Source organism: Camellia sinensis, chromosome 3 (assembly GCF_055761805.1).
Source record: "Camellia sinensis isolate YWXY chromosome 3, ASM5576180v1, whole genome shotgun sequence".
Lineage (NCBI taxonomy): Eukaryota > Viridiplantae > Streptophyta > Magnoliopsida > Ericales > Theaceae > Camellia > Camellia sinensis.
Genome location: NC_138963.1, coordinates 219,973,435 through 219,986,151, shown reverse-complemented (window position 1 = coordinate 219,986,151; position 12,717 = coordinate 219,973,435). Strand labels below are relative to the sequence as shown.

At 41.2% G+C, this 12,717-nt stretch overlaps 1 protein-coding gene across 1 annotated transcript; it reads left to right on the top strand.

The window, feature by feature from the left end:
• The first annotated feature begins 213 nt into the window (after positions 1-213).
• On the top strand, positions 214-2,051 carry LOC114259634 (myb-related protein 308). The gene is made up of 2 exons (XM_028199655.2): positions 214-572; positions 1,550-2,051. The coding sequence occupies exons 1-2, from the start codon at positions 310-312 to the stop codon at positions 1,887-1,889; spliced, it is 603 nt and encodes a 200-aa protein (XP_028055456.2). The 5' UTR covers positions 214-309; the 3' UTR covers positions 1,890-2,051.
• The last annotated feature ends 10,666 nt before the right edge of the window (positions 2,052-12,717 follow it).

Below are 12,717 nucleotides of genomic sequence, written 5' to 3'. Positions count from 1 at the left end.
ATATATCGATTGATAGTAAACCGTATCAATAAATTAATATCAAAAGTTCAAAAGTTTGATATCATATAGTGGTCATTATAGACAATATCAACCAATATATCAATATCAGAAATTCAAAAAGCTAGATGCATATAAATTGATATTTAAAATTAATATATATTTATATATATGTTCAGTGCACCAAACTCCACTACAACAACTAACAACAACAACAAGAAGAAGCAAAAAATAATAATATGCAAGTGAGAGTGATTGGTGAAGTTGCAGTAGTAGTGTGTGACAGACTAAACTTATCATTCATTCATATCCATGGGGAGGTCTCCTTGCTGTGAGAAAGCTCACACAAACAAAGGAGCTTGGACCAAAGAAGAAGATGAGAGACTTATTTCCTACATCGGAGCTCACGGTGAGGGCTGCTGGAGATCCCTTCCGAAAGCTGCCGGTCTCCTCAGATGTGGGAAAAGTTGCAGACTGAGGTGGATCAATTATCTCCGCCCAGACCTCAAGCGCGGTCATTTTACTCCTGAAGAAGATGAACTCATAATCAACCTCCATAGCCTTCTTGGTAACAAGTATGAAACCTCCCCAACTCTTTGTTCACTTTACTTGATTAACTAATACTTTCTCTTTACTACCCAAGTTTTCTAGATGGGAAGTTGTTCAATTTGTTTATTTTTTAATCTATGTCACACTAGTATTAATTGAACTAATAACGTTTAAAACTAGAATTGCCTGTTCTTATACATATTAATTTATTGAAACGAGTGATACCTTACTCAAACTTAACATTAAGATATTATTTTATTTTGTTAATTGGGGGTGTTGGGGAAGCAACTTTTTTGGCTTTTATTTTTTTTTACTAAAATAGCATTAAAAGACAACATAAGCTAAAATAATCAATAAGACAAAATGTCACATCAAATCCATAATTATTTTACTTTTTATCTCACAAACATCACATCTAATTACAAAAAAATCCAACTATCTTTCCAAACACAAAAATTTTAACCTCCTAAAATAGTCAAAAACTAAAATAACCTACTAAATAACAACTTTCCAAACACTCACAAAGTCATTTTTTAGCTATCTAAGTAAAAAATATTTAGTTATTTATTTCGACTGATGTAAATGACAAAAGGCAAGAAAAAAAAAAATCAATATTTTTAGTAGAATCTATAATATTTGACAAATGCTAAAAAAATCACATTACATATATATATATATATATATATTTGTGAATATTTTTATTTATTTTTAATTTTATTTTTGAGGTCCTTAATTGTAATTTGAAATGAACTAAAAAGAAATTCAAAATTCTACCTGAACTTTTCCAATAACAAAAAAGGCGTTTGTTAAATTTAAAAAAAAAAAAAAAATGGATGTTTGTCAAACCCTCTATTTTTTGAACTTTGGAATGTACTCAAACTCAGATTGTTTACATTTACCAAGTTGATTTCAAACGATCTTTTAAATGGTGGAACACTAGTTGAACTCAAGTAATTCCGTTTACAGTTGTGATTTTTGTGCTTATGTATGTATGCATGTATAGGTGGTCTCTGATAGCTGGGAAGTTAGCAGGAAGAACTGATAATGAAATAAAGAATTACTGGAACACCCATTTGAGAAAAAAGCTACTGAGCAGAGGGATTGATCCAGTCACACATCGGCCACTGAATGAGCCAACAACCACAACAACCTCAACCTCTAATTCTACAACACTAATATTTTCTGCTGTCGAAGATAAAAAGGAGGGGGAGGAGAATTATGAGGTAATAATTGGGTGCCAAGAACAGAAAAACACAAGCCAAGAACAATGTCCTCCTCAATTAAATCTCGAGCTTCGCATTAGCTTGCCTTCCCACCATCCACCACCACAGCTTCCATCATAGAGCATAGGGAAGAGTCTTTGTTTCAGTTGCAGATTGGGTTTATTCAACAATAAACAGTGCACTTGTTGTATTAACAGATATGATTTGGTTAGCCTAAACACTGGTGTTGTGGATTATGTAAACTTTTCTCAACAATGAAATTACTCTTTTTTTTTTTTTTTTTTTTTTTTTGAAGTATTTCTATAATGACCATATATTTTTACTATCTTATCTTATCGTCAGCACTGTGTTAGAGATATATATTAGTTGTGAAATCCATTACATTAATATCGTGACGTGACTCATTGGAGATATTTAAATTTGATCATTGTTTGCAGAATTGAAAATGTAACAAACTTAGAAAAAATGTCTAAAAATAAAATATAGTGTGTAGATTCAAACTATAGGGACCAAATTGACATATCGTGTAAACTTCAGGGACTATTTGCATAATTTACCCTAAAATTTAATGTGAGTTTGATTTAAGTAATTATATAAGGTGAGAAGTTATAGAATTTGATTTGTGCAGTTATCAGATATATTTGACAATTTCTACTAATTTAAGTTTTCGTTCGGGATGTGAGTTGATTTTTTAACTATTTTAACCTGGAGCTAAAAAGTCTTGTTTCGGATAGACTTTTTAGTATTTTTGACATTTGTAAGAGAAAAAATGAAATGATTATGGTTTGAATGTGAAATTTTATCATATTTGGCTAAAATAACAAATTTTGTCCTATATGACTATTTTAGCCCAAATGGGCATGCCAAACATAGCTTGTGTAGACTTTATGTAGGGTCGGCTCTAATTTTTTCGAGATCCAAAGAGAACTTTCAATACACCTTTCATATATATATTTAAAAAATAATAATAATTATGTGTCCAATTTTTTTTATTTTTTTTTATTTTTTGATATTTGACGGTTGTCGTGAAAAGCTTACTTCAATTATACATCTATTAAAATTTACTTAAACATATAATAAAGTTTACAATAAGAAAAATGATCAAAATAATCTAAACTGAAATATCAAATTAAAAAAAAAAAAAAAACTGCAACAAAAATCACTTAAATAGCATTCTTCTTGCATTTTTAGTTGTAAAATTACTAATCTAGTTCGCATAATCCAACTTGTAAGCTAAATCATTTTCGATGAAAAAAATTGCCACTACAACAAAAACATACTTTAGTGGTACTATACAAGTGACATATTTTTAGAAAATACCACAAAAAATGATATTTAGTGGCACGTTTTTGAAAAATGCCACAAAACGACAAATATAAAAGGCTCTAGTGACATTTCAATGAACAAGTGTCACAAAACTATAACAAAAACATACTTTAGTGGCACTACACTAGTGACATATTTTTAGAAAATGCCACAAAAATGATATTTAGTGGCACGTTTTTGAAAAATACCACAAAACGACAAACATAAAAGGCTCTAGTGACATTTCAATGAACAACTGTCACAACACTACAACAAAAATATATTTTAGTGACACCATACTAGTGGCATGTTCTGAAAAAATGTCACAAAAAGAATATTTGGTGGCATTTTTTAGAAAAATGTCATAGAGCCACAAACATACAAGGCTCTAGTGGCATTTCAGTTAAAAAAAGTGTCACTTCACTACAACAAAAATGTCACTACAAAAACTTTTTATGAATATTTGCAATGGCATTTTTAAAAAAATGTCAGGACACTAAGTAAGTGCAAATTATTTTTTATGGCACTTAGGTGAAAAATGTCATAAACAAATATCTTATAGCATTTTGAGAAATGCCACTAAGTCAAAAATTTTTCAAGCTTATAATGACATTTTTGAAAAAATAAAAAATGCCAATATATTTTCTAAATTTTTAAAATGCAATAAATGATTAAAAATAAAAGAATTAAACTCAATATACACTACAGGAAAAAGCATATTTGGCGACTAAATTTCCTGACCAAAATAGCATTAGTTGCCAAAAGTAAAGCTTTTTGGCGGCTAAACAATTTTAGTAGCCAAAAGTCTACTATTGGCGACTAAAACTAAGTTTGGTCGCTGATTATATGGGTTTTAGTGACTAAAAAATCTTTAGTAGCCAAAAGTCTACAATTGGCGACTAAAAATAAGTTTGGTCGCTGATTATATGGGTTTTACCGACTAAAAAAATTTTAGTAGCCAAAAGTAAAGCTTTTTGGTGCAAAAAAAAAAAATTTGTAGCCAAAAGTCTACAATTGGCAACTAAAAAATAAGTTTAGTCGCCAAAAGTGGTCATTTTTAGCGCGGAAGACCTAAAATCCTAAGGCGGGAATAAAATTTTTTGGTGACCAAAATTTTGGTAGCTGAAAGTGCATCTTCGGCGACCAAATCCGATTTTGGTCGGCAAAAGTTAAGTTTTTTAGCAACTAAAAAATAATTAGTAGCCAAAAGTATAGAATTTTTAGTCGCCAAAAGTGATTTTTTTTTTTATTTTGATAGTAAATAGTTTATTTTACATAAATTATATTCAATAAAATAATTATGTTTATACATATACTTTTATATTAATATGGATGTATGTACTATATAAATAATATATGTTGTATATATAATCATGTGGTGCTATAAGGTTTATGGTGCGGAAGGTTGGCGGTTCGAGTCTTCGCAGGAGCGGATCAAATTGTTCTACAACGAATTATGAGAGGGTAATTTTTGGGAAAATTGGGCCGAACTTCGGGTTTGGTTTTGAGGCCCAAAACGCAGTGGACTAGGTAAAAAGGCCATACAGAATACTCCGGCCCAGAAGGGCAAAATTACTCCGGCCTTGGGAAGACAAAGCTACTTCGGCCCAAGAAGACGAAATTACTCCGGTTCAAGAAGAGACCGTTACTTCAGCCCGAGGAAGAGTAAAATTACTCCGGTCTGGAGGCAATTCACAGTTAGGCCGGTCTCAGAGTTAGTCCGGTCGCAGTATGTTCTAAGAAGGCCGGTGTCGGAATTAGTCCGGTCGTGACTTATATTGGTTAGGTCGGTCCGAACTTGTTACTTGGAAGTTTGATCTAAGCGCATCAAGGTCGAACAGGGCAGCCGAAGTAAAGAGTTGGAGGAGAAGACCGAGCTAAGGATAGTTCGGCCTTCTGTGGCTCGGTATAGCCAAGTTTACTTCGGTCAAAAGGAAGTTCGGCCGTAAAGAAAACCATCCCACTTGGTTTGAGCAGTGGGGGAGGGTGTAAAAGGATAAGCATTATCCTTAGGAGATTGAATCCTAGGAGGACTCTGTATGGAGAAATACAAGTCCTACTAGGATTGTGCCATATGAAACTTATAAAAGCTCACAAACATCACTTTGGAGGAGGTAATTGAACACAATCTTTTTGAGAACTTAGAGCTTTGTCTATTTGTCAAGTTTTCTGACTTAGGCATCGGAGAGGTTTCCGGCACACACCCGCCGGCTAGCTCACGTTTGTGTTTTCAGGTGACAAAGCGACGTCGTACGGAGGAGCGTGGACTTGGTCAACAGGATTATACGAGGAGAATTATTTCCTCCCCGTACAATTGGCGCCGTCTGTGGGAACAACAGACAAGAACAAAAACCTCTTGACTAAGCTTCTCCTTTTCTCATTCAATGGCACACATTGAAGACTTGCCGCAGTCCGCCGTCGACGGACTAACTCCAGAAGGGGGCGCAAGGCGTGAAGGATTACCTGCCGTCCCTCCCATGGCGGACTTGGAGCCCCAACAACATAATTCCAGGAGGAGTGGCAGGGGAAGGCGGAATGGCAGCCCTCGTCACTCTCAAAGTCCCGACAGGCAAAGGAGGAGGATTGATCCTCAAGCCCTGGAAGATCGCGTAAAGGAACAAGATGAACTAATTCGAAGGATGGCGGCGGACATGGAGACTTTAAAACGCCAGATGAAGACTAAAGATGTGGCGACAGGAGAGGGGCACAAGCACAAGACGCCCCCTCGCCACTCAGAAAGTCGTAGTAGGAATACTACACCCTCCCAAGGAGAGAGCAGAAGCCTCAGGACGGGCGACACTCACTCCTTATCTTCAAGAACTCGTCACTCCAGGTCTGAGAGGACGAGATCCGAAAAATCATACACTGAAGGAAGCACGTATTGGCCTTCACATTCACACCAAACCAGATCCAGACAAACCGAGCTACCCAGGTCATCCGACTTACGAACCGTGCTAGAAGAAAAAGCACGATGCAAGGAGGATGCCAGGGCAAGGGATCCACACCGAGTTTCGGCCTTACAACGGTTGGCTCCTCGGACGCACGGAAGCGTCGAGGTTGGAATGCCAATACCGCGACCGGCCTACGAACCAACAGACAAGGCATTGGCAAGACTACAGACTTCGCCGTTTGTCCCAGCAATCGAAAACGCTCCCCTACCATCAGGCTTCCTTCAGCCGAAGTTCAATACATATGAAGGGAAGACGGATCCGTATTCTCACCTGAGCCACTTTCGCCAAGTCATGGCTGTGTACAGGCGAAACGAGGCCCTAATGTGCATACTCTTCCCATCAAGTCTGGGCGACTTAGGCTTGACTTGGTTCGAAAAACTCCCAGAGGGCAGCATAGCCTCCTGGGCCCAATTGGCAGAAGCGTTCGTAACAAGGTTTCGGACAAATACTAAAACACCGGTGGAGATAGACCAGTTACTCTCCATCGACATGGGTGAGAAAGAAACCCTCAGATCTTACAACAGTCGCTACTGGGAGACATTCAACCAGATTGGAGACTGCCCCACCAATCTGGCCATTGCGCAATATAAAAGAGGCCTACCAGTAGGAAATCGACTAAGAGATTCGATCACCATGACACCACCCCTCACCATGGAGGCCCTGATGGAAAGAGTGCATCAGCACATCAGGGTAGAAGAGGATGGCGCGCGTGCTAAAACAAGATCAAACACGACCGCAGCACCAGAAAAGAAAACCCCTGCCAAGGTCAACACGGTTGACCGAAGTAACAAAAACGGGCGTGGCAGACAAGATAACGGAGAAGACCCAGACAAAAGATGGTTAAGAATCCGCACTGCCATAACAACGGTGTTCAAAAAACCAATATATCGGATTCTGAGCGAAATCAAAGACAAGCCTTTTGTCAAGTGGCCAGCCAAGCTAGGAGAAGGTCAGAAGAATTACGACGACAGATCACGGTGCACCTTCCACAAAGAAAAGGGGCACCGAACTGAGAATTGCACGCCACTAAGACAGCACTTGGAAGAATTGGTGGCAGCAGGCCACTTGGATGAATACATTGAAGGAGGAGTACAGCCGGCCCCCCAAGATCATAATGACCATCCCAATGGAATGCCAAACGATGCACCACCTCAAGGCATTATCAATGTAATTCATGGAGTTTTTGAACCTGAGCGCGTATGCGAGCTTAGAGGTTCGATCAAGAAGGCTGAGCACTTTAGGGAAATATTGAGTGCCCAACCTGCCATCAAGAAGGGGAGGACAGAGGCAACAAACGTCATGACCTTTTCAGATAAGGACTTAGAACGAATTTACTGCCCCCATAATGATGCCCTGGTTGTCACTCTCCGAGTCAAGGATTTTGACGTCAAGCGGATTCTGATTGACCAGGGTAGTTCATGTGAGATCATGTATTACGACACATTCAAACAACTAAAGCTGCAAGACAAAGACTTGGCACCCGCAGTTTCTCCCCTGATTGGATTCAACTCCATGCCTGAGTGGCCTGTCGGCAAAATAATCCTTCCAGTCAGAGCAGGAAGTGTATCCAAACAGGTGGAGTTCTGGGTATTGAAGGTCCCCTCCACCTACAACATCATCCTGGGCAGAACATGGCTGCATGCCATGCGTTCAGTAGCGTCATCATACCATCAGGTAATGCGGTTCCCCAATGACGCCGGTATAATTGAAGAAGTCTATGGCGATCAGATCATGTCAAAACAGTGCTTCGCCACAGCAAATGGAAGCCGAGCTGCCAAAGGATACGTTCATTCGGTGGAAGAACCAGAGAGTAATGAACTATTCGCGGACGTCGGCAAAAAGGCTGATCAGAAAGCGGTGGAAGACTTGGTGGAGGTAAAAATAGATGAGAAGAACCCGGATAAGTTCTTCTTGCTTGGCTCATCATTGTCCAGCGCTGAGAGATTAGAGGTCATGGAATTCTTGACCTCTAATATCGAAGTGTTTGCCTGGACACCGTACGACATGCCAGGCATTGATCCAAACTTCATCAGTCACCAACTCAATGTCCACCCATCCGCCAGACCAGTCATTCAACGCACACGTAGATCGGCGCTCCACCACGCCGAAATAGTGGCAGAAGAGGTAGGCAACCTGTTGGAGGCAGGAGCGATAAGGGAAGTGCACTACCCAAAATGGATCTCCAACACCGTCGTAGTGCCAAAAAAGAATGGTAAATGGCGTGTCTGCGTCGACTACAAAACAGTCAACAAAGCGTGCCCAAAAGATAGCTTCCCTCTACCAAGGATAGATCAACTGGTGGACTTAACAGCAGGACATAACCGACTTAGCTTTTTGGATGCATACAGAGGCTACCACCAGATCGCCATGCACGAACCAGACCAAGAGGTCACTTCCTTCACAACACCAAGGGGGTTATATTGCTACAAGGTCATGCCCTTTGGCCTAAAGAACGCAGGGGCGACATTCCAAAGGATGGTCACCAAGATGTTTGAACCATTGTTAGGCAGAACAATGGAGGCATACATCGACGACATGGTGGTCAAAAGCAAGGATGAGAATGACCATCTGAAAGACTTAGGCGAGATGTTCCAGATCCTGAAGAAACACAAGCTACGCCTCAATGCGTCCAAATGCGCATTCGGAGTTGGATCTGGCAAATTCTTGGGCTTCCTGGTGACCAACCGAGGTATAGAAGCCGACCCCTCTCAGATCAAAGCGATCCAGGAGTTGGAGAGACCAAACTCAGTCAAAGAAGTGCAGCATCTTACTGGTATGGCGGCTGCACTCAACCGGTTCATAAGCAGATCGTCGGACAGACTACGACCGTTCTTCCAAGCTTTAAAGGCCAAGTTTGAGTGGGATGAAGAATGCGACCGAGCTCTGGAAAGCTTAAAGGAATACATGTCTTCCCCACCACTTCTTGTTACTCCAGTACCTGGTGAAGAACTCTTTTTGTACCTAGCAGTCTCTCAACACGCAGTCAGCGCAGTGTTGGTTCGTGCAGAAGGAATACAACACTTGCCCATCTTTTATGTCAGCAAGACATTATTGGGAGCCGAAACAAGGTACTTACCATTGGAGAAACTAGCATTAGCATTAATGATGGCATCCAGGAAATTGGCGCACTACTTTCATGCCCACACCATAGTCGTCCTCACGGCCTTTCCCTTAAAAGCTCTGTTTGAAAGGGCGAACTTCAGTGGGCGAATTTTGAAATGGGCAGTAGAGTTGGGACAATTCGATATCAAGTTCCAACCGAAGACCGCAATAAAAGCTCAATCTTTGGCAGACTTCGTCGCAGAGTTTACTCCTGGAAGTCATCATATCTGCCCAGTCGACCTGACTGACTCAACCGAACTAGGGACGGAAGTTGACGCCGGAATAGCACAACCCCTAGTGAAAGATAGTCCATCAACCGAACTAAGGACGGAAGTTGACGCCGGAATAGCGCAACCCCTAGTGGAAAGTAGTCCATCAAGCACAAAGGCAGACCACATTAAGGACGACAAGGAGGAGCCAAACGAAGGCTCACCAGCACTTCAAACAGAGGACGAAGGGCAGACAGCCAATATGGACTTTGAAGAAAACACCATCCTTGACCCCACGGCATCATCTGACCCTTCCACATGCTGGAAACTATTTGTTGGAGAGATGTGGAAGCTCTTTGTGGATGGAGCATCCAACCGACATGGTGCAGGGCTTGGCATAGTCCTCATCTCTCCAGACGGCCTGGTTATAGAGCAAGCAATCAACCTTGGCTTCCCAGCATCCAACAATGAAGCAGAGTATGAGGCGCTTATCGCAGGACTCAAGTCAGCACACTTCATGAAAGCAGCCGAACTAATGGTATACAGTGACTCTCTGCTGGTGGTAAACCAAATTTCGGGCGAATACGAAGCAAAGGACGACAGAATGGCCAAGTACCAAGAGTTAGTCAGAACAGAGATCAAGAAGTTTGATGTGGTAAGGATAGAACAAATTGGCAGGGAGGAAAACAGCCGAGCGGACGAGCTAGCAGGCCTGGCCTCAATGGCAGATACATCGATCCCTCATCCATTACTCATCGACTTCTTACCAAGACCAAGTATAGAAGACCCCGAAGCAGAAGAAGTATATTGCACTGAATTAGGCCCTTCATGGATGGATCCCATCATCCTGTTCCTAAAAGACGGCATCCTACCAGCAGAGAAAAAAGAAGCCAACAAAATAAGGGCAAAGTCGCAGCGATTTTGGCTATCTCCATCCTTGGCATTATACAAGAAGTCATTCTCTGGGCCTTACCTCAAGTGCGTTCATCCCAGCAAAGTAGAAGCCTTCCTGTTCGAAATACATGAAGGGGTATGTGGAAGTCATCAAGGGGGAAGGTCGCTCGCCTACAGGGCTATTTCGCAAGGATATTGGTGGCCATATATGCAAGCAGACTCAGAAAAATATGTGAAGAAGTGTGAAAAATGCCAGAAATTCGCGCACCAAATACATCAACCAGCAAGAGAACTCCTACCCTTAACTAGCCCATGGCCTTTCGCAATGTGGGGCTTGGACATAGTAGGACCACTTCCAACAACGCCCGGTGGCAGAAAATTCTTTCTCGCAGCAACAGACTACTTCACAAAGTGGGTGGAAGCAGAAGCATTGGCGTCAATCAAAGAGAAGGATGTGAAGAAGTTTGTTTGGCAGAATATTATCACTCGGTTTGGCATACCAAAAGCACTGATCTCAGACAATGGAACTCAGTTCGACGGCAGGATCTTTAGAAGCTTTTGTGAAGAGTACAAGATAGAGTTCTACAATTCCACACCGGCATATCCCCAAGCAAATGGGCAAGCAGAAGCATCAAATAAAGTCGTCTTGGATGGACTAAAGAAAAGGCTAGAGAAGGCAAAAGGCAAATGGGCAGATGAACTTCCTCATGTTTTATGGGCCTACCGCACCACACCTCGGCGATCAACAGGAGAAACACCATTCTCCTTAGCATATGGAATGGAAGCAGTGATCCCACTAGAAGTTGGCCTCCCCACAATTCGAAGCGAAAATTTTGATCCAGACTTAAATGGAGAAGCCATAGCCTTAGAACTCAACCTTGCAGAAGAAAGAAGAGAAAAAGCATTGGTCCACATCGCCTCATACCAACGAGAGTTAATCAAAAAATACAGCAAAAAGGTTCATCCAAGACAATTCAAAATTGGCGATTGGGTACTGCGCAAAGTAATGGGAAACACCTTGGTCCCAGGAGACGGCAAGTTAGGCCCAAATTGGGAAGGTCCTTATAAGGTGATTGGGTTAGCAGGCAAAGGGGCATACCACCTAGAAGACAAGGATGGCAAGGCAATCCCTAGGCCATGGAATACGGCCAATCTCAAGATATTTTACTTTTAGCTTTTATCCTTCAAACATTATGTAATTTTCTCTTCCTTCAATAAAATGAGATTCTTTTTAGCACAGATTACTCTTTGTAAAAGTTAGCTAGACTTGAGTATATTGCAAGCATTCCATTCTAAGTTAGCCAGAAAAACAAACTTAGAGGTTGGCTGGATTAAACCAACACCCTTCCTAAGCCCAGGATAAGGATCCAGGCTGCAGGACATTCGGTCGGAATAACCAAACACTCGAAGTTAGCTGGAAAAACTAACTTCAATTGTTGGCTGGAATAAACCAACACTTGTTACTCTTCAGCCGAAGTAAGTGTAAGGCTGAAGAGTGGTTGGCTGGAATAAACCAACACTTGTTACTCTTCAGCCGAAGTAAGTGTAAGGCTGAAGAGTGGTTGGCTGGAATAAACCAACACCTGTTACTCTTCAGCCGAAGTAAGTGTAAGGCTGAAGAGTGGTTGGCTGGAATAAACCAACACCTGTTACTCTTCAGCCGAAGTAAGTGTAAGGCGGAAGAGTGGTTGGCTGGAATAAACCAACACTTGTTACTCTTCAGCCGAAGTAAGTGCAAGGCTGAAGAGTGGTTGGCTGAAATAAACCAACTCTTGTTACTCTTCAGCCAAAGTAAGTGTATGGCTGAAGAATGGTTGGCTGGAATAAACCAACTCTTGTTACTCTTCAGCCGAAGTGTAAGACTGAAGGGTGGTTGGCCGGAATAAACCAACTCTTGTTTCTCTTCAGCCGAAGTAAGTATAAGGCTGAAGAGTGATTGGCTGGATTAAACCAACAATTAATACTCCTTAGCCGAAGTAATTATGTCGGCTAAAAGAGTGGTTGGCTGGTAAGTATAGTTTAACCAACCAAAAACCGAAATAACACTTGGCGTAATAGAAGACATTACAAACACAAGCATACACACAATAACCGGAATAAGAGACGTAAAATTTTTCATTCAAAGAGAAGTCATTACAAGGGAGCTTAATTCGGTTACAAAGGAGAAAAAGTAAAAAATCAAGAGAAAAGTTCATCAATTTCAGCGTCGAGAACCGCATCAGTGTCAGCTGGAAGACCGGTCTCTGGCGGCAGGACTCCTTCAGTCACAACAGTAGTATCGACCGGAGCCGCAGCTTCACTTGGCTGTGCAATAGTCAGATCTTCCACTCTGGACTCGGGCCGATCTATCTGATCCACATTCACAACCGAAGTATCTCCATGGGCAGAGTCTTCATCAGAATCTTCATCATCTGAGCCCTCAAGGAACTGCTGTTGCATGGCCGTGACATATTCCATCAAGGAGTTCGGTATGAAGTAGGCTGGAGG

Bases quoted from the DNA above. Each gene is read 5' to 3' on its own strand.
- LOC114259634 (XM_028199655.2), top strand. From the start codon at position 310: ATGGGGAGGTCTCCTTGCTGTGAGAAAGCTCACACAAACAAAGGAGCT. The intron at 573-1,549 runs GTATGAAACCTC...ATGCATGTATAG, and splicing joins CATAGCCTTCTTGGTAACAA to GTGGTCTCTGATAGCTGGGA.